General features: G+C 38.3%; 1 protein-coding gene across 4 annotated transcripts in view; it reads right to left on the bottom strand.

The window, feature by feature from the left end:
- LOC126475471 (85/88 kDa calcium-independent phospholipase A2-like) overlaps positions 1 to 22,986 on the bottom strand; it is a 182,481-nt gene that overhangs the window by 129,918 nt on the left and 29,577 nt on the right. For all 4 annotated transcript variants that reach the window (XR_007586734.1, XR_007586736.1, XR_007586735.1 and 1 more), the window contains exon 5: positions 16,039 to 16,260. Coding sequence is in view for 1 of the 4 variants with exons in the window: in XM_050103358.1 (XP_049959315.1) it covers positions 16,039 to 16,260 (222 nt within the window). In the remaining 3 variants the exon portion in view is untranslated. The remainder of the gene's footprint in view (positions 1 to 16,038; positions 16,261 to 22,986) is intronic.

The raw sequence follows: 22,986 nt of genomic DNA, 5'->3' as shown, positions 1-22,986 counted from the left end.
TTCAGTGCTACAGGCTGAAAGTAAGCTTGAATCCTCAAATCTACATACTGACCAAGAAAATTTCTTCTTTCAATACCAATCTATTAAAGCTTTCTTGTATATTAACAGACAACTTCCATCCGATATGTATAATACAATCTTATTATTGCTTGAATGACAGATGTGTTGTCTCATTAGACTGCACAACATGAATACATTTTGATAAAGCAAGACACTAGAGAATGAATGACAGAATGCCAATTTTAAGACTTCTTTTGTATTTGCCTCTATGACATCACTATTGTTATTGTGAGCAACATTTTTCTATGGCCGCAACACACCTCCCAGCCATGACACCTAAGAACAAGTGAGCTAAGCACGTGGAGACGCTAAACTCGTCACCGCACGTTGCAGATATGTCGCATCAATGTACCTTGTATTACCTGCACATATTAATGACCCTTTACACCACTATGTTGTTGTGGTCTTCAGTCCTGAGACTGGTTTGATGCAGCTCTCCATGCTACTCTACCCTGTGCAAGCTTTTTCATCTCCCAGTACCTACTGCAACCTACATCCTTCTGAACCTGCTTAGTGTATTCATCTCTTGGTCTCCCTCTACGATTTTTACCCTCCACGCTGCCCTCCAATACTAAATTGGTGATCCCTTGATGCCTCAGAACATGTCCTACCAACCGATCCCTTCTTTTGGTCAAGTTGCGCCACAAACTTCTCTTCTCCCCAATCCTATTCAATACTTCCTCATTAGTTATGTGATCAACCCATCTAATCTTCAGCATTCTTCTGTAGCACCACATTTCGAAAGCTTCTATTCTCTTCTTGTCCAAACTATTTATCATCCATGTTTCACTTCCATACATGGCTACACTCCATACAAACACTTTCAGAAATGACTTCCTGACACTTAAATCTATACTCGATGTTAACAAATTTCTCTTCCTCAGAAACGCTTTCCTTGCCATTGCCAGTCTACATTTTATATCCTCTCTACTTCGACCATCATCAGTTATTTTGCTCCGCAAATAGCAAAACTCTTTTACTACTTTAAGTGTCTCATTTCCTAATCTAATTCCCTCAGCATCACCCGACTTAATTAGACTACATTCCATTATCCTTCTTTTGCTTTTGTTGATGTTCATCTTATATCCTCCTTTCAAGACACTGTCCATTCCATTCAACTGCTCTTCCAAGTCCTTTGCTGTCTCTGACAGAATTACAATGTCATCGGCGAACCTCAAAGTTTTTATTTCTTCTCCATGAATTTTAATACCTACTCCGAATTTTTCTTTTGTTTCCTTTAATGCTTGCTCAATATACAGATTGAACAACATCGGGGAGAGGCTACAACCCTTTCTTACTCCCTTCCCAACCACTGCTTCCCTTTCATGTCCCTCGACTCTTATAACTGCCATCTGCTTTCTGTACAAATTGTAAATAGCCTTTCGCTCCCTGTATTTTACCCCTGCCACCTTTAGAATTTGAAAGAGAGTAATCCAGTCAACATTGTCAAAAGCTTTCTCTAAGTCTACAAATGCTAGAAACGTAGGTTTGCCTTTCCTTAATCTTTCTTCTAAGATAAGTCATAAGGTCAATATTGCCTCACGTGTTCCAACATTTCTGCGGAATCCAAACTGATCTTCCCCGAGGTCCGCTTCTACCAGTTTTTCCATTCGTCTGTAAAGAATTCGTGTTAGTATTTTGCAGCTGTGACTTATTAAACTGATAGTTCGGTAATTTTCACATCTGTCAACACTCGCTTTCGTTGGGATTGGAATTATTATATTCTTCTTGAAGTCTGAGGGTATTTCGCCTGTTTCATACATCTTGCTCACCAGATGGTAGAGTTTTGTCAGGACTGGCTCTCCCAAGGCCGTCAGTAGTTCCAATGGAATGTTGTCTACTCCGGGGGCCTTGTTTCGACTCAGGTCTTTCAGTGCACTGTCAAACTCTTCACGCAGTATCATATCTCCCATTTCATCTTCATCTACATCCTCTTCCATTTCCATAATATTGTCCTCAAGTACATCGCCCTTGTATAGATCCTCTATATACTCCTTCCACCTTCCTGCTTTCCCTTCTTTGCTTAGAACTGGGTTTCCATCTGAGCTCTTGATATTCATACAAGTCGTTCTCTTATCTCCAAAGGTCTCTTTAATTTTCCTGTAGGCAGTATCTATCTTACCCCTCGTGAGATAGGCCTCTACATCCTTACATTTGTCCTCGAGCCATCCCTGCTTAGCCATTTCGCACTTCCTGTCGATCTCATTCTTGAGACGTTTGTATTCCTTTTTGCCTGCTTCATTTACTGCATTTTTATATTTTCTCCTTTCATCAATTAAATATTTCTTCTGTTACCCAAGGATTTCTACCAGCCCTCATCTTTTTACCTACTTGATCCTTTGCTGCCTTCGCTACTTCATCCCTCAAAGCTACCCATTCCTCTTCTACTGTATTTCTTTCCCCCATTCCTGTCAATTGTTCCCTTATGCTCTCCCTGAAACTCTGTACAAGCTCTGGTTCTTTCAGTTTATCCAGGTCCCATCTCCTTAAATTCCCACCTTTTTGCAGTTTCTTCAGTTTTAATCTACAGGTCATAACCAATAGATTGTGGTCAGAGTCCACATCTGCCCCTGGAAAGTCTTACAATTTAAAACCCCTTTCTAAATCTCTGTGTTACCATTATATAATCTATCTGATACCTTTTAGTATCTCCAGGGTTCTTCCATGTATACAACCTCCTTTCATGATTCTTAAACCAAGTGTTAGCTATGATTATGTTGTGCCCTGTGCAAAATTCTACCAAGCGGCTTCCTCTTTCATTTCTTAGCCCCAATCCACATTCACCTACTATGTTTCCTTCTCTCCCTTTTCCTACACTCGAATTCCAGTCACCCATGACTATTAAATTTTCGTCTCCCTTCACAATCTGAATAATTTCTTTTATTTCATCATACATTTCTTCAATTTCTTCGTCATCTGCAGAGCTAGTTGGCATATAAACTTGTACTACTGTAGTAGGTGTGGACTTCGTATCTATCTTGGCCACAATAATGCGTTCACTGTGCTGTTTGTAGTAGCTTATCCCCACTCCTATTTTTTTATTCATTAAAATTACTCCTGCATTACCCCTATTTGATTTTGTATTTATAACTCTGTAGTCACCTGACCAGAAGTCTTGTTCCTCCTGCCACCGAACTTCACTAATTCCCACTATATCTAACTTTAACCTATCCATTTCCCTTTTTAAATTTTCTAACCTACCTGCTCGATTAAGGGATCTGACATTCCACGCTCCGATCCGTAGAACGCCAGTTTTCTTTCTCCTGATAACGTCCTCCTGAGTAGTCCCCGCCTGGAGATGCGAATGGGGGACTATTTTACCTCCGGAATATTTTACCCAAGAGGACGCCATCATCATTTAATCATACAGTAAAGCTGCATGCCCTCGGGAAAAATTACGGCTGTAGTTTCCCCTTGCTTTCAGCCGTTCGCAGTACCAGCACAGCAAGGCCGTTTTGGTTATTGTTACAAGGCCAGATCAGTCAATCATCCAGACTGTTGCCCTTGCAACTACTGAAAAGGCTGCTGCCCCTCTTCAGGAACCACACGTTTGTCTGGCCTCTCAACAGATACCCCTCCGTTGTAGTTGCACCTACGGTACGGCTATCTGTATCACTGAGGCACGCAAGCCTCCCCACCAACAGCAAGGTCCATGGTTCATGGGGGGGGTACACCACTATATGCTGTCCAAAACTTAACTATTAATAAAAAGAAAATTATTAAATACCACACTCATCTTTCAACATTTAGAAGGACAGAGCGTGCAACCCATCAATTTCCCTAAATGATGTGTTACACCTCACCCCTCCCCCCCCCCCCCCCCCCCCAAAATGAAAGATGAGGTGAAAGTTACTTCCTTTAAATAATTAATAACAACTTTTAATTCTTTTCATGTACTTAACATAACAAATAAATGTTAGCACTTTGTCTTTTAGGTGCCATTTCAACTTTGTTAACTGTTACATCAGTACCATTGCAATACACTAGAGTAAACAAATGTGAGAAATTAAATAATCTTTATTTTAATTTCCCTCTTTGTATTAAATTTTATATGTTGCCTCTTTATATTTAATGTGGTAATCACTGACTTGTAGCTGTGATTTATCCTAACTTATACATAGGCCATTTACGTTTCTTTTATCATATCTGGATAAATGCTGTGACATAAACACAACCCAGCATCATCAATCGCAAAGCTCTGACATCCACTTTTAAGTTCTTGCACGTGTCTTTCATTAACCAACACAATCACAGTATGGCTCCCTTTACTTTATTAGCTGAAAGAACTCTTCATAAATGGGAAACAAAATTCACTACTTTCTTTACTTCTGTATGACCTGTTTAACACCTCCTTCTGTAGGAAGATACTTCTCAATCGCTTACAATGCTTTCAATGTTAGTGTTCCTCTCAAAATCTATTATCCTAACACAGGTCATCCCTTCTATGGGTACACCTAACCTCAGTACAGGTCCTACCTTCCCTGTGTCCACCTAAAATTTCCTTCAACGTACTGTTTATATGCAGTACACTACACCAATAAAAAATGAAGTACCCTTCTCCTTCCCCATTTATCTATTTGCAGAAATTTCTCCTTGTAAGTATGACTTCACCTGACCTATTAAACCTATTTACAAATGTCCTCAGTCCTCTTCTCTAGGAAAGTTTCACCTGTAGTCCTTTGTTAATGTTCTGGTTGGATGACCCTACAGTATGGAGAAAGGAAAAGAAAGACTACGAGTGTTAGGACTGAAGATAGAAAGAAGAGAGACCCCAAAATTATTCCCCGCCACCCTAGGACTCCCTCCATGACAGATTTCACACCAGGGCGCCAGAGGGTGAAGATGTTCAGCATACCCTGCAGAACAGACTTACCTGGCTTCACTTACACAGTGCCCAAAAAGTGATCTTGACACCCCCCGATTTGTGGACCAGTGAAGGGTGAGTAACAACACAAAAAATGTGTTTTGAAATAGAATATGGCAGATGTAATTGTATGCTTACCACTGCAAATTTTTTGACAGGTAAGATTGAAACTACTTGTTTACTTAGAGTATTTAGCCCCCCCCCCCCCCCCAACAAAATTGTAGAATATTCTACAAAATTTCTATCTCTGTATGCAGATTACTATGTTTTCTTGAATTTATGCAAGGTGATGCAAACACAGAAATTCCTTAAAAAAACATTAAGATTCAATTCAAGAACCTAGTCAAGACTGTATTTTTTTTCTCAGAATATATTTTTCAAGGTTCTATACTTACTGACTCACCATGCTGTATTCAACTATGTGAAAGTAGTTCAATTGCTCATTAGCATAATGACCTTTACGCTCAACATTATGACTCCACTGCGGAACAACTCATTACATTGCAAGCATCAATAAATAATCAGGTTCTTATAAAAAAAGATAGTTAGTAACTGTAATAAACATTTATTTACTAATTAACATAATTTTATGTCTGTGATAGTTCATATAGGACCTTGGAGGAATAATCATTTTCGTGATTCTAATTTTCCACGTACAGTTTACTTTATTATGAAAGGGTAATTGAAGGAAAATTTGTTCATGGATGATAGGAAGGTAAGAATACAAGGAACTGCTACACAGAAAATAAAATAGAAAACACTGAGCCAGTTCACACAGAACTTGGTGGTCGACATTCCAATGAATCTGGAAAGATTGCTAACTCTCCTGAGAATTTGTGGCACTTACAAATTATTCCAATGTGCAGTGGCATTGAAAATGTACTCCAGGACACAGTTCTGGATACACCAATTAACCCCCACATCTCAGTTTGCGTAACATACACACAGGGTCCACATTCCACTTCAAACATGCCTTTTCATCTTCTTTTAATTTTACTTAAATATCTGTTTAACATTTCTTGCATGCTTTGTGAACAATATTTCTTTTTAAATTTTTCCTGGAAACTGACCCACAATTTAAAATCTTCTGAATGAGCAATTCCCCATTCAGCTGTGTCACCTATCATGTAACAAAGTGCAAAATCTATCACCTTAGAATCTTCCCATATCTTTGGTACACTCTCAAAAAATAGATCGCCATCTGGTTCAACTTTACGAATATGTTTTGACAAATTTGTACCATTTTCCAGTTGATGTTCCTATGTTAAATCTCCTGACAATCCATTACTACCTTTAATTTGCTTTTTGCTTGATTCTTCTTTTGTTTTCTTTAGTCCTTTCCACTGTCTGAAATTCCCCCACATTTGTAACTAAATCACTGCTGAAATTGGTGTGCTTATAGTTAAATCAATTCTTTCTTGCACCTTCTGTTCATGAACACTGTCACATTCTTGTTCTGCAAATTCTTTCATTTGTTTCAAGCCATTACTTAATATACCAAATTGCTCATTGAACTCATTTTGTACTAAATCACACTGACTGTTCACCTCTGCATGTAAGTTCTCTTTTAAAGTACTTATAGCTGTTTGCAATTCTGAAATCTTAGTATTAATCCTTTTTTCCCTGTCTGGACTCCTTAATGTGTCTCCAAGGTCACCTCGTTGTATCTATCTTAGTACTTAATTAACTTATTCCATCACTTTGAATTTTTTAATTCACGTCAAAATTATTTCTTAAGTCTGTACTGGTCTGGCCAGTTTATTTTTCCAATTTTAGAAATATTTCTGGTAAATTGCCCTCCAAGCTACAGGTGACCATAGGCATGCAGCAAATATGGCAATATGCTTCTAATAAAAATTAGCCAACATGCTCAAAATGATAGAAAAACAAATCATTCATGACAGATAAATCTCATCCAAGCTGTCTAGGCGCAAGTGTCATTGTGGTGAACTGCTGACATGAAGGTAATCTGTTGCTGTTCACACTTCACCAGCAGAATCAAATGCACTGTGGAAGCTGGAATGGTGGCTAGTTATCACATGGCTGCACAGTAGGCCACTACCAGTGCATTGTGGCAAAGCTGTCGTAACAGTCACAGTTCGTATGAACTTCTGTCATTACTCTTCCAACTCACGGACTGATGAAACTCCTTCCAACTTGCAACCCATAGTTGTAGTAAGTAAATATTAACTACAAATAATTTCTTCTGTTTATTCATGGATAATGAATTTTAATAGTGTCTACACTGTGACCTGTTTGTGGTTGTCAATCCTCGTCGTCAAGAACAGCAGCATATTGCTCCAGTTTCTTCTCAACAAATTTCCCAAAATATCTTCTTGTTACTGTTTTCTGCACCAAAAACTTGTTGTTACATGTGTGGACAGCACACATTTCTTGTGAAATCTTCTGTGGAAACCAGGTACAAATATTGGTTCCTTGTTACATACATGTACAACTGGATGCTTCTTGTCATTTGCGCTACAGGGCATGGAGATGACTCTACTGAGGAGTCAAAACTGGTAGCCTAAATAAAAAGCTATAAAAATAATGTCTGTTGTAATATTATTTTTACAGTTCAAACCCCCATATGTCCCAGTGCCCACTACCCATAATGCTTACATAATATATCATTGTATGGTACATGGTTCAGGAGATATGATGTCATAAACTCTGAAGTATGTGAAAAGCATGAAGTTGTAATACATTTATGCTTTACTACAACAACACTCCAATTGTCGACTCAACTTAAGGAAAGACCTGACACCTTCAACTATGAAGTACAAATGGCTGTAAGCAAAAATGATAGTTGTTTATAGAGCTATGAAGAAGTGTTGCCATAGAGACATTTACAAAATTGTACTGCAGAGATACAAAGCAGTTGCACCCAGTGTAGACAAACTGTCTGGGATCATGTTTCTTAATTTGTATGCTGTACTTATACATATGTACATTATGCATATTTCTTTGTAAGATTGTTTCATAATTTCAAAAGTGTTTTCACAAGTAGATGGAAATAAATTTTTTCAATACTTCAGTACAAACACAATTAATTTTTTGTTTTCATTTCTAATAGAAAATTGGCAAACTGAATACCTGGGTAATGCCTCTTTTGTCAGGTACTACTGTCAGACATCATCAGCTGTTCCTTTAAACATGCATAAATGTCCAAAGAGACACAGCATTTGAACTTTACACACACTGCCAAATAAAGACACTGCACTAATATATTTCATGCCAAAGGCAACGTAATCCAATGAAAACACTAAATACGCCTCTCCCCATGTGGAAACTGCATAACTGTGTGAGCATTATGAGTAGCATACTTTAGAACATGTGGAGGTTTGGATCCGTCTATGAAGGGTCCTCGGATAGCCGAAGTGCTTAAGGCAACTGTTTGCGTTAAGTGGGAAACCAGGTTCAAGTCCCACTTTGGTACAAATTTTCATTTGTTTCCAGTAAATTGCATAGCTGTGGTGGTACCATACTTACAATTTGTAAACACATTTATGATTTTCTCTCTGTTACAAACAGCTATCACTAAGGTAGTCTTCCCCTCTCTCATTGTTTTCTTATACCTCCATTAAATACTGGTGGTGACGATGAGTAAACATGCATTACACCTTTCCTGATTTCACCTATTATCATTCAGTCAGTGCTGACTACTCCCTATCATTCTATCAGTGTTGACTACTCCCTATAATTCTATCAGTGCTGACTACTCCTGTCTCTTTCACATAAAAAGAAAGGATTACCCTTTTAGCCTGACAATTAATACCACAGTGTCTGAAATTACACTAAATAAATATAAATTTTCAAATCAGTTTGTGAACAGTGCCAAGTTTCAGCTGAGCTATGCTCACAGAAGTTTCAGATTATGCCTGAGTGCTTCTAAATCTCAGTCTGTTATCTACACTACCAGTTCACATACTGATCATGTGCCAGAATGGACCTTACAGCAGTCTAAGCATTTAGGAAGAAGTCCGCCTTTGGCTGTCCTTTAATACATTTAGTTCAGAGGGTAGCAGACTGACTCACTATTCTATTTGCAGTGTGTATTACTGAACAGTCCATCCACACATGCTTACCATAAGGTAATACATCCAGGTTTTCACTGTGTGTGTACTAACAGCTGCACATGTGAACATCTAGTTTGACAGATACCCTGATGAATTATCTTAAATCTCACTACAATGTAATTAAGGCTTCTCCTCCCAACTCTTGATAGGCACCTTTTGCTGTCATAATTATAAGAATGTAATGTGTGTGTTATTTTGTATGTTTCTATGTACCTTGGAGACCGAGAGCCAAAGTTTTTATAACAGTTGTGAAGTATCGCATCAGAGACAACCAGTTGCACACTGCTAGTGACCAAAATGTCATCAGCAACAGTGAAAAGTAATAGTTACTGAAAGTCACAAAGAAGGTTGCAGAAGACGATAATTATTTGGTTGTTACCGATCTTCCATCAACACAAAGTGATGATCAGGTAGGTCTTTATAGCCTAGCATCAAAAGCCCGTATCATAGGTCTGTGCCTCACCACTGTAGTGTGCTTTCATGTGAAACATACAGATGATGTCCATAGGCTTATTTCTCCTCGCTGTAGCATCATCATCCTCAACTCTGTTTATGTTGTTTGCCATACAATGAAGAATTTGGTATGGGGCAAAGTAGCACATTAATAATTTTTCTGGTAACCTGATCTTTCACCCAGGAGTAAAAAATCACATTATGTCTCCTGAGTTGTAGCTTGAAAGTTGGTGTTTTATGTTATAATGTACACTGTTATTATTTTGGGTCTCCAAGCTATGTAAGAATACCACCTGTCTTACTTCTTCAGATTAGGTGATGAGCTGTTTGATGTAATAATAATAATAATAATAATAGTCAGGTAGAAATGGAAAGAAAGAATTTACTGGTCCCCCCCCCCCCCCCTCCACACAAATGTGGATCAGGAAAAACAAGCTGAAACCAGTACTGTCTGCTTTGTTCTGCTGTATGTGAATGTCATGGCAGACAGTGTAATATACTTGTCTTTCTGTTTGATGTCAATGTAGATCAAGAGTATAGCTGTCAACACCTTTTTAAAACATTCTGTGAGGCCATTCATTTGCAGGTGTAGACAGCTGACATCTTGTAGACAAAGTTGTATTGTAAAATTACTCTATCTTAAGTCCTGATCGAAACACTTTTTCAAAAGCAGAGATCATTACACAAGGCATTTCAGAATCATGTCTCCAGATAATTTGTGAATTTCCAGCACTTTGGCAGCTAGTACAGCCTTGGCAACAGCGAAGCATGTGAAGTTACCAGAGCATATTATTATCCATTTATTCCCATTTGTCAACTTCCCCAAGAGGTCAACTCCAAGACAGTGATATTGTGCAACTGCAGGAGATATTGGTACCAGATATTCTGGGGCTCACTGAGGCACATACTTCCATCTTCTGAATTCCCAACAGTAGTGTACATACTGCCTGACAAGTTAGTAGAGACCTGGTCAATGATACTCATTTTAGGTTCTACAGAGATTCTTCGCAAATCCTATATCTCTTGATGAGAAACCATATCCATCCCAAGTCATAATTCATTTTATATAATGTTCCATCTATATCTGAATTCTCCTTTGACATCACCTTGCTTCTCTATCGTCTCTATGGTCTTCAGTAATACTGGGTCTTACCTCTGTTCAGTTGTAATGTTCAGTAGTGAAGTGATGACTGGGATACAACCAGCACTGTAATGTTCCTCCAAAAGACTCCATTAAAAAAAAGTCAACATCATTATGTTTGCATCTATTTTTGTGCACTGTGATACTACATTGCTGAAACTTCAGTGTCCATCTACTCAGTCAACATGATGGATCCTTTACACCCATCAGTCAGCATAAGAATGATTGGTCAGTCACATAAGTGAAAGATCTGCCTTATAAATAGGATCAAACTTACTGACTCCAAGTGACTCCAAGCACTCCTCAGACACAGAGCAATTCTTCTGAGACTCGAGAATACTACGAAGATATAAGAAATCACTCTTCCAGTTTCTTCCTGGATTTGCCGTTTTGCACCTATCCCACTACCACTAGAATCAGAATGTACTCCCATCTTGCAATTCTCATCAAAACATGCCTGCCAAGAAAAATTGGCATCTCCATGCAATACTTCTTCTCGTGGCCATATCTTGCAACTGAAATCCTTCACTGAACATCTGGAGTAGGAGCACATTCTGAGAAAGTCTCTCACACCGTGAATCTCTTCTGAACTTTAACTAATCCAAAAATTGATGCAGAATGGCCAACACTCATCAACAGCAGCACAGATGTGTACAGGCGAACAGACATGCAATTGCTGAGCAACTACACATCCAGAGGAGCCAAGGGGATACCAACAGTGTTTCCTAAACAACTGCACAGCAAATGTTGCTGCATATGGGCTGCCACGCCAGGTGTCTGATTCATACACCTATGCTGACTGCTGTTCATTGGTGACAAAGGCTAGAATTTGCATGTCAGTACCACAACTGGACATCCACTGAGAGCTGGCGGTAGGCCTACTCACATGAATCACATTTTATGCTCTATCAAACAGACGACCGTTGGTGAGCCTTTAAATGGGTATTTTTTCTTGCCCATCTTGTGTAACTGCTCTTTTGTCTATTCTTATTTCCACTTGCTTGTGAACTTTACATTCATCTTTTAGCTCATCTCTAATTCATGACCGCAGCTCGTGGTCTAGTTGCTAGCTTTGCTGCCTCTGGATCACGGGGATCCAGGTTCGATTCCCGTCCGGGTTGGGGATTTTCTCTGCCCGGGGACTGGGTATTTGTATTGTCCTCCTCATTTCATCATCATCATCATCATCAGCCATGACAGTGACTAGATTGAACTGTGTAAAAAAATTGGACTGTGTAAAAAAATTGGGACTTTGTATGGGCTCTGATGACCACACTGTTGAGAGCCCCACAAACCAAACATCATCATCAAACATCTACTTACAGCATTCCTGTAGTATTGCCATGTCAACTATTCTGGTATCAGACATTAGTACTTATTCACCTCAAAAGAACCACAACACAAACATTGAAGATACATTCATGGCAAAACCCCTTGAAAAATTAATTTGTAATTAAAACATTCAGTAAAGTAGTTGTTTAAAAAATTATTTAATTTCACGTGAAAACACAACTCAGTTGGAATTTTAATAATAACACAAGAATTGTTTCACTTTTTGTTATTACATAAGGTGAAAAGGTATTATAAAACTAACATTTTGAATTGTAATTAAATAAATGTAGTATTGATCATAATGGAGTTCAGTACATGTAATTGTTATCGCATTATTTAACGTAATATGGCAGTGATGAGGCGAGTTCAGTTGAGTTGAGTCTGTGCAAAGTTTGTTGGAGTTCAGATGTGTGCAATAAGGTAGGATTACATTAAAATTAGTAAATTTTATTGTATTTGGTCAATATAGTGAAAATAAATTTCAAAGCCACTTCACTTCAGTAGTTAGAGTGCTATCTTTTCTGGTCCTACACACACAATAAATCCAAGCAGAAAAAAGCATTTGTAGTGAAGCCAGCTCATCAATAATCACCCCTACCACAACAGCGGAAATCTAAGACAAGTTGCATTCTACTAAATACAGATCTAACATTCTGCAATACTCTTCAATTATTGGTTAAAATCAAAAGATAGAAACATTTGCATCTTTTGTAAACCTTAAAAATTGTAGTAGGATGTTATATAGTGAAATATGATTCTCCATGGTACTGTGTAAATTTTCCTGAAATGGTTCAGGTATCCCTAAACAAATACCATTTGGGATGAGATGCGGGCATTCATAGCAGCTGGTGACTCACAGCTCTCTTTGTCCTCCTGTGATGGTTATGATCATAATTGGCATATAAATCTCTTTTGCAAGGCTGAATACCTTTTTGCACTGAACTAAACTCCCAGATTTTATCTGGAGCTCCATCTTTCACAGTCCCTGACTGCTTATGATGTCTTCAAGCCCCATACAAGGATAACATTACACCTGCATTGTGGTAAAATGACAAATTCAAAGGACCTTCTTCTGTCATTGACAGTTACTAGAACAACACATGTTCCTGTCAGCTGGACATATTTTCCATTTGCAATCTCCAGCCTTTGAATCTTGGAACATAATTTTCTTTCACTGGTGACAATAAAAATCTGATATCACTGAAAACAACACACCAGAATCTACCTGTGCCTGGACAGGTTGTTCATCAATAATAATGTCATGTGGTTTCCTGCCATCTTAGCAACTGCCATTCACGGAGAACTTTAATTTGTCAAGGCTTCTCATTTATATATGATTACTACATTTAGTTGATTTTGATGGCTGAGTGAGTGGCTAGAATCTCTGGAAGGTAACAGGCAGCAACTGGTGCATTGCAGAGCAATTTTGTGCATGATTGAATGATAGGCTTCATCCTGCATATTGCTGTAGCCATGTGCGGTTTCCTGTCATCGAAAAAACTGACCTGCTGTTTAAAGTCTTGCAGCATAATAGTTATTGTACAAACTTCCTTTTTGTTTACATTATGATGTGCCCAGGGCAGCAAAATCATAACCATACTGGCAGGCTCTCTGTTCTCCATCTGTCAATTTTTATGTGTGGCAATTAGACTGACCATGGTGAGAAAATCATATCTGTGTCACCATAAACTTTGGACATTGGATGTTGTCTAACAGATACAAGATCTGTCCAGGGTTTATGACTCCTTTCATTAATGTTGATCTGTCTAGTAGTGATTGGTGTCAATGAAAATGAACCTCTTCTCGAATTAGCAAAGCTATCTCATCCTGCATGGTTGCGATATTGAACACTGCTGCTTCCACAGCCATCTGTGTTCATACCCAACAGATGCCATAAACCCTCGTAACTTTTCTCTTACTCTTTGATACATTTTTGATGTTAGGTCCTAATGGTCTTCCACAATTGCTGTTAGTATGACATTCAGAAGTCTGGCAAACTTCTTTTGGTATACTCTTTTCTGATGGATTGTCTCAATGTGTCCATTTAAATCCTCCATAGCAGTGGTGGTTACACAGTGGCAAAGTGGTGAAAAACAAGACTACGAATACAAAGATCTCAGGTTCGATCTCTGGTCAGTCCCATGATTTTTATCTCTCTGCCAGGCACTTGAATGTGATTTGCAGAGTATCCATGTAGATGTAGATGCTTCAAAAGAAGCACTTGGCAGACATCTTGTGCCAAGCATGTCATTTAATGTGAAATTGTCAGCATCCATAACATTCACATTTATTGTGTAAACAGTGATAAAACACACTGTTTTTTTTTTTTATAATTGTGTCATCTCCCCTAGTGTTGGGCTCTGTTCTACAGTTGTTCTTCCACTATTAGTGCTTTTACTGATTGTCACCAAATTTTTGCTCAATTTATGTCCAAAATTTGTTCCAGTTCTTGAGTTCTTCCTCAATTGGTCAACACGAACTAGCATGTCCCACTGAAAGCATGTTTTCTGAGTACACACAAGAGTACACATGAAGCTGAACTTATAGATACACAGAATATTCTACAAAATTTCCATATTAAATAAATACATCACAGAACCTTTCAAAAATCAATACATGTCTAATGATAAATAACTGCAGTACAAGCACGAATCAAACTAGAGACTCACACATCATCACGCAGCAACTGTAATGCTTACAGTGAAGCAGCCAATGAAGGCAAGTAGCAGGATCATTGTTGCTTGTTACAGTTTTAGACCTGACTATGCACCATGCAGCTGTTCTATATAAAAACTGACCATGAAGAACATACAAGCATTTTTTATTTTTTATTTATGCATTGAAAACTGTATCTCAATTGCAGTAGGCAGAAGGTGCAAATAAGAAACTCCCAACAGATGAGCAGTGAGAGTAATATGTAAAACACTGAATTCATCACATGTTTGAGAGGAAGTATGTTAAGAACATACAGGAAGAGGTGCAGCATAATAATGGTAGAAGATGAAAAAACAGTAAGGTCACAGTTTAGTTTCCCTTAATGACATTGTCATTAGAAAAAAATACAGGCTCTGTTGGACATGGATGGAGAAGGAAATCAGCAGCAATGTATTTAAAGACATGATTTCCAAATTCACCTGAAGGGATTAAAGGCTCCTATCACAGCTCACCAATGGGTAGACTACCCACCAGGCGGCCTTACTGCACACTTTCTGCACACGCGCAAGACATGCGGCTACCGCTGTCAGTGGGTGCTCTGCCAGTGCAGCATAACTGTCTACACAACAGCCTGGCTGTCTAACTGCTCAAGTGTCCGCTGTTTGCCCACCACTGTCCGCTTGTGTCAATGGATGCCCAGCTGCAGCAGTGAGTACTGGGTACCCAGCTGCTTGTGGCAAGCACTCAAGCTGGAACACCCTGATTCAGAGGAATTATGGAAAACTCAAGACTGGATGGTTAGATGGGGCTTTGAATCTTGAACCTGCTGAAAACACATGCAGTTTCTTGACCACTACATCATCTCACTCAGTAGAAAGAAATGGAGGAAGGAGGGGGAGAAGGAGGGAGGGAGGGAGGGAGGGAGGGAGGGGGAGAGAGAGAGAGAGAGAGAGAGAGAGAGAGAGAGAGAGAGAGAGAGAGAGAGAGAGAGAGCACATACATTTGTGTGAAAACGCAGTAGGTAATGAAAGTATACTTATATATTTATTTATTTAACTCCAAAGAGTAAAAGAGTATTGCTTATGATACATGGTAATCTAGGTTTCAGTCAAGGTGCACATTTTCAAAAAGTGAAAATGTTTATTCTTAGTATTTCAGTTGTTATGCAAATTACTAAGAGTGAAATCACAACAGAAGAATTCTTTTCCAAGGGTTTATATGGAAAAATGACACACCAGATAAAAATCCGTGGATTTTAAGCTCTACGCACTGTACAGATAGCAGAACAAAATGCGTGCAGTATAAAGATTGTAAGACTGCAACATTTGAATTTTGGCATGTACTTTTAGGATATACCTATGAGTAGGCATGATAATAGCTGTTCAAACACAACAGGTTTTATATTTCAATCAGCAGTTACTGCTGATGAAGTATACTAAAATTAGCTGCGTACTCACTTTCACTTGCAACTTATTTGCATTGCCCTGCAGAAAATCAGCAACATTTCCAGGGGGCGTTGCTGTATCAGACCCTTTATTGGCAGCAATGTTCACATCGGCACCTGCTAGAAGTAGAGCTTTAACACAGTCTGGTTTGTCTGCCAGGCATGCCAAATGCAGAGGTGTGTAGCCATTTATATTACGTTGGTTTAGGCTCTTAGCGCAAACTGAACTCAGTGCCTACGAAACACCAAGAGTGTATGAAAATAATGATAATGTTAATGGTAATAAATCAAATCTAAGACTACATGACAACAGATGTGTATGTACTGTTTTTTTCTATGGTGAAGAAATAATAGTAGGTTTCATGAAATTAGTCTATCATTATCTTAGCCCCTTAAAAAGAAATTAGTCAATGTGAAAGTCAGATGACTATTTGCTCTTAAAATGTATCAAAGGCTATCATTTGTACTGGTTATTTTGAAAACAATAAAATCCAACTTCTTCACTACAGTATTTTATCAATGACTGATACAACTAAAACTTTTTTTTTTATGAAAGTCATGTTGAAAAAACACACATCTGCTAAGTGAATTGAAATTTCTTTAATGTGCTACCACAGTTTCTATCTAAAAGTTCATCATTGCACCACACAACATTGCCTTACCTGACAAAAAGTACTGTGCTGGTGCAGGCACAAATGTTTTTGGGCATACCAATCGGCACAACCCTTAAACATGGGCCTCCACAGTAGATGACCCCATTGTGTTTCCCCGTTAAACAACATTATCAACTACAATTGCAACTGGCATGGAATCATCAAAAACAGGTCATAAATCAATGGAAATGTGTTCCCTGGTCAGATGATTCATGTTTCTTGTTACAAGTTGATTGTCAAGTGCGCATATGTCATCATCCAGCAAACGGCTGCTTGAAACCTGCATCATGCCACAGGTGCAGGCTGATGGGTACAGTATTGTGCTATGGTGGAAATTGACCTGGGCTTTCACGGGACTCGTGGTAGTAATCAAAGGCACAGTGACAACAGTTGATTACATGAATTTTATTTTAAACTGACTGAAGCCCTTCATGCCTGATGTTTTCCCTGATGGCAATGACCTCTTCCAGCAGGTTAACTTCTGTGTCAGCCATGCCAGAATTATGCTACAGTGGGGGTTTGAGGAGCTTAATAATTAACTCATGATGATGTCTTGGCCATCAAATTCACTGTATGAGAGCCAGTCATCACACATACTGGATGCTATTCAGCACTAATTCTGTGCCAACAAACCATTGTCTGTCACCATGCCCATCATTACACATTCTCACTAACTAACAGTTTTAGCACAGCTCTGTACAATCAAGCTGTGATTACAATGTCAAGTGATGTAAGAATGTGTAATGGTGAGCTCCGAGATACACAATTATATTTGAATAGAAGACATTGCAAATGACAAAGCAGGCAACATGTACACATTACTCTTCGACAGTTTCTGGCGTCTGATGAGGATACAGAAGTTTTTGATTAGGTGTTGGATTTTCAAATTTAATTGTTAAGTGACATTCATTATGTACATTCAACCAGTAATTCAGTTCATATCCAACATTTCAAAGACAGAAATTTAGAAAAGGATTTGATCTTACACGTTCTCAACTTGAGACGTAGTGGTCATTACAGAAAGCATGCCAGTTTTTACATACATAGGCTACAGTGATGTTTTGCAGCCTGGTGCTGATCTTTTAGGTAGCAACAATACAGAAATTTTTGTGGGAGATGTTGGTATGTTTCACAACCTGACTTTCTTAAAATACATTACTGCTGTGGAGCACTGCCAATCAAAAATATTTTGAAACTTTTTATTTTCATTTTCTTTTCACTGTGTGATCTTTTAAATGATTACAGAATAATGCTTTATATGTCATTACTGTTGTTGAAAGAAATCTGTAAATTAAAGTGCAACTTCATGTAGTGATTGTACAACATGCTGTCTGGTCTGGTTGCTTTGTGGACACTTTCGATTTGAATTTTGCTTTGTGGACACTTTTGATTCGAGTGGTTATAGCTAACATCCTTGGAAAGCTAGAGACAGTATGCAACAGACAGCAAGTTTAAACACATTCACTTCAAAAGCATTTCTGACAATAACTTTTCTCTTACAAGGGATATTCATAAATAATGCACAGGTTGGTACTACTGTGGATTGTTTGATGCACACAACAATGAAAATGACATCAGATGCAGTTGGGAGCTTGAGGAAGAGGTCTTTGGTTTTTTTTTTTTTTTTTTTTCCTCCATTGTGTACTATAACATAAAATCAACCGGGGGTTGCGAAAGCTCAAATTTTGTGTATATGTTTGTGTGTCTATTGACCTGCCAGCGCTTTTGTTTGGTAAGTCTCATCATATTTGTTTTTAGATATATAACATAAAATTGGTGAGACGTAGAAATGCACCTTGCAGAGATCTCCAGTATGACTGTTGAAGACCAGTGGTTGCACATCAAGATGAAACTTTACATTGCAAAAACTCAACAAAAACCAGTGTGTTGAGTGATGTTTGTGGTGAGTCTATAGTGAATCGTAGTATAGTTTCTCATTGGGTTAATTGTTTCATGGTGGTTGTATGAGTACAGACGATAATCCATGATCTGGAAGGCCAAAAACATCTACAGATGAACAAAGTGTGAAACTCGTGGCAGATGCTCTTGGGGAACATTACAGTGTTACTTGTGAGGAGCTCTCTGAAGCCACAAGAACTCCCCCAACATTAGTATTCTATATTCTGACAAATGATTTGAAGAAGAGAAAAATTTCTGCAACATGGGTCCCACACCGTTTGACCGCTAGAGAAGCGGAAATGCCTGGCACTGCAACCTTGCTCAAACAATGATTCAACTTTGAAGGTCAAGGATTCTTGTCTTGAATTTTTGTTACTGATGAAACATGGATTAGAGACTTTGAACCAGAGTTGAAATCACAGTCCAATGAGTGGAGAGCTTCAGATTCTCCTTGACCAAAAAGTTTCAAGTGATCAAGCAAAGCTCAAGCCTGTATCACAGCAGTACAGGGCTATTACAAATGATTGAAGCGATTTCATAAATTCACTGTAGCTCCATTCATTCATTGAGATATGGTCACGACACTCTACAGATACGTAGAAAAACTCAAAGTTTTGTTCGGGTGAAGTCGCACTTCAGGTTTCTGCCGTCAGAGCGCTCGAGAGCGCAGTGAGACAAAACGGCGACAGGAGCCGAGAAAGCGTATGTCGTGCTTGAAATGCACTCACATCAGTCAGTCATAACAGTGCAACGACACTTCAGGACGAAGTTCAACAAAGATCCCCCAACTGCTAACTCCATTCGGCGATGGTATGCGCAGTTTAAAGCTTCTGGATGCCTCTGTAAGGGGAAATCAACGGGTCGGCCAACAGTGAGCGAAGAAATGGTTAAACGCGTGCGGGCAAGTTTCACGGGTAGCCCGCGGAAAATTGGCTCATGCCACAACTGGAGACCAACAGCACCGACTTCATCTTTCAACAGGATGATGCTCCACCGCACTTCCATCATGATGTTCGGCATTTCTTAAACAGGAGATTGGAAAACCGATGGATTGGTCGTGGTGGAGATCATGATCAGCAATTCATGTCATGGCCTCCACGCTCTCCCGACTTAACCCCATGTGATTTCTTTCTATGGGGTTATGTGAAAGATTCAGTGTTTAAACCTCCTCTACCAAGAAACGTGCCAGAACTGCGAGCTCGCATCAACGATGCTTTCGAACTCATTGATGGAGACACGCTGCGCCGAGTGTGGGAGGAACTTGATTATCGGATTGATGTCTGCCGAATCACTAAAGGGGCACATATCGAACATTTGTGAATGCCTAAAAAAACTTTGAGTTTTTGTATGTGTGTGCAAAGCATTTTGAAAATATCTAAAATAATAAAGTTATTGTAGAGCTGTGAAATCACTTCAATCATTTGTAATAACCCTGTATATTATAACTTCATGCAAAAGCTGTGCAGAAAAATGCAGAAAACCCAACCTCAGCAGCTCAAGATTGGGCCACTCATTCTTCACAACAATGCTCGCCAGCATATTGGCAATATTGTAGCATAAAAACTGCACAAATACAAATGGGAGGTGTTGCCACATCCTCCCTACAGCCCAAAATGTGTCCATCAGACTTTGGCATGCTCCCTTAGTTGAAAAAATCTTTGTGTGGTCATTGTCACCTTTCTCTGGAAGAACTTTCTACCACAATTACCCGAGCCATTCGACATATAAACAGTAGTGGGTCCTGGATGGAATAACAGAGCTTCCAAGATGTTGGGATTCAGTCATAGAGATGCAGGGACACTATACTGAAGGACTGTAAAGAGATATGTAAAAATTAGTTCACATGAAATGTACCTCCTATTTCACACATTATGCATACGTAACTAAAACGACAGCACACAGGTAGATTCTACATGACATGAAATGAGATGACCAGAACAAGTCAGAAGCAGGGAAATGATGAACAATCATATGTACCACTACTCAGAGCAACACACTTTTTTCAACCATGCATTCATCGTATCTGGTAATTCAATTTTCAGTTTATCAGAATAAATCTTTTTGTGTTCACAAGTCTCACTAATTATCCAAATGATTCCTTGTGAAGAGCAGGCACTAACAAAAATTGTAACAACAACAACAACAACAACAAAAATAAATAATTTTCCCAGTATAAAACAATCAATCATGCATCACTTCCAGTCATTATGGATATAGTTTTGAGGGCTGTGACTGTCAATTAAATGATGATGATTATGATTTATTTGTCACTGATTCAGAGTAAAATGTTCTTTCATTCATTCAATTGTGTATTGCTGAAAAATGAAAGAAGTGTTTTTCATGCCATGAAAGATTTGTTGTAAGCATTTCATTTTATTCACTTGGCTGCTTTATTTCTGGTCCAATTTTCACAAACACCAGCTTATTTGTGACAGCAAAGCAATTTTTACAAATACTGAAAAAGATATTTACAAATTTAAATGAATTTTATCTGTAGTGGATGCTGTTGAACTCCGTGCCTGTTCCTTTACAGTGTGTGGAAAAATTAATTTTATTGTGACTGATAGCAGAAATTTTTCTACACAATTTACAAATTTACATATTCTTGTTTGGTACCACTTGTAACAATTATGCAGGGCAACTCACTACACACTATAATTTGTACAAGTAGTGCTTTGTAAGAGGTAAATGCCAACATTGTTGGCAATACCCAAAGTCGAGGCTGTGACATTCCATTAGTTTACAGTAAAGATTAAGAAATAGTACTTTTTATGGAAGAAACAGGAAGACATTGCAGATGTTAACTGCACAGGGAAGTCTATGGATTGCACACACATGGTCTTAACACAAAATAAGTTATGAACGTGTTCATTAAAGTTAAATGGAAGATTTCCTCCTTTTGTTTCTTATAGATTTCTAGCAATTTCAGCTGCAGTACAAAATTAGCAAGTTCCATAATCAGGAACTGCTAATCAACTTGGAAGACAGACTCCATTCCTGCACATTTATGTAAACCACAATGAGCCACCAGAAACACCACATATGTGGATTTTATAAAGCTTCTTACAAAATAAGTCAGAATTAGTGGATACGATTTTAGGAGCATGATTTTCTGATTTCCTTGTCTCCTATTTGAAGTTAAAGATGATGCAGCAGGTACTGCATAAGTTCATGTGTAGGCCTTAGCAGCTGCACGAAAAATTTTACAAGTGCAATACTTCACACAAACACAAAAATAACATGCTTGGTTCTACATCAGTACTCTGCAAATCACTGTGCAATGCATGGCAGAAGGCACTTCAAATTGTACCAGTTAATAAGGCTTCTTCCCATTCCATCCTTGTATGGACAAAGGAAGAGTGGTTGATTATATGCTGTAACTGCTCTAATTTTAACTTCATAATTCTTACAAAAGCAAAGTGGGTTGTTGTGTATTCCTAGACTTCTCACTTAAAGCTTGGTTTCATCACACTAAGAAGTTCTACCTTAAACTGTGTGGCTTCCATAAACTGACGTAAAAGGAATGTACTGAAAATAAACAGTCAAATAAAACAGGTTTAATACAATACATTACTAGAAACAACTCACTACTGAAATTCCGTGTTCAAAATGCTTCATTCTGTAAAGAGACTTATCAAAAAATACAAAATTAACTACTCCAAAGTATGCAAGAAGATGGCAGAGAAAGAAGTTATGTCAGTGGAGGTGCTCTCAGATATTGTTGACAAACCTGCTAACTATGTGGATTTCTTCCATTTTGTAACCATTCTATGGTTATACCATACAGAGGGATAACACTGGTGAAAGATTTAGTGGATTTTCAACTCTGATAGTTGAAACAGATCGGTGCTATGACTGAGTTAGATAGCATTATACAGTAACACAATTCATTAATCCATAAAATTTTGAAAAAAGAAATAAACAGAATTATATTTAAAGGACAATGTTTTAATGGTTTATCAGCACAGAGTGATGTTACAAATGAAGTGCACCTTAAAGCAAATACCCAGACACGTACTTCCTCCAAAATTCTGTTCACCAATTCCATTTAGTCATAGAAAGGGCTACGACATAAAATGAGAAGCCAGAATATTTTTTTATAATAATTTACTCTTGCAGCATTCTTTTCATGTTCACCTCACAGAACATCAGTTTTTATACTCTTATGCCTTGATACAGATTCTCAGACGTGCATCAACTAGATACAATTTCAAAACTAACACAAGGAGCATATGTTGAAAGAAGGAATGGCATTAAAATAATTGTTCACAGTAAAGTGCCTACATTTATAGTTGTATTATACATAAGTTATCACATATGCAATTTATCAAACAACTATTGTTTCAAGTCTGACTACCTGTCTAATCCTCATTAAAAACATATGTATACATGTGATACGCGACAAACTG

The sequence above is a fragment of the Schistocerca serialis genome, chromosome 4 (assembly GCF_023864345.2).
Source record: "Schistocerca serialis cubense isolate TAMUIC-IGC-003099 chromosome 4, iqSchSeri2.2, whole genome shotgun sequence".
NCBI lineage: Eukaryota > Metazoa > Arthropoda > Insecta > Orthoptera > Acrididae > Schistocerca > Schistocerca serialis.
Note: the sequence above shows the minus strand (reverse complement) of the source record. Positions and strands in the feature narration are given on the sequence as shown.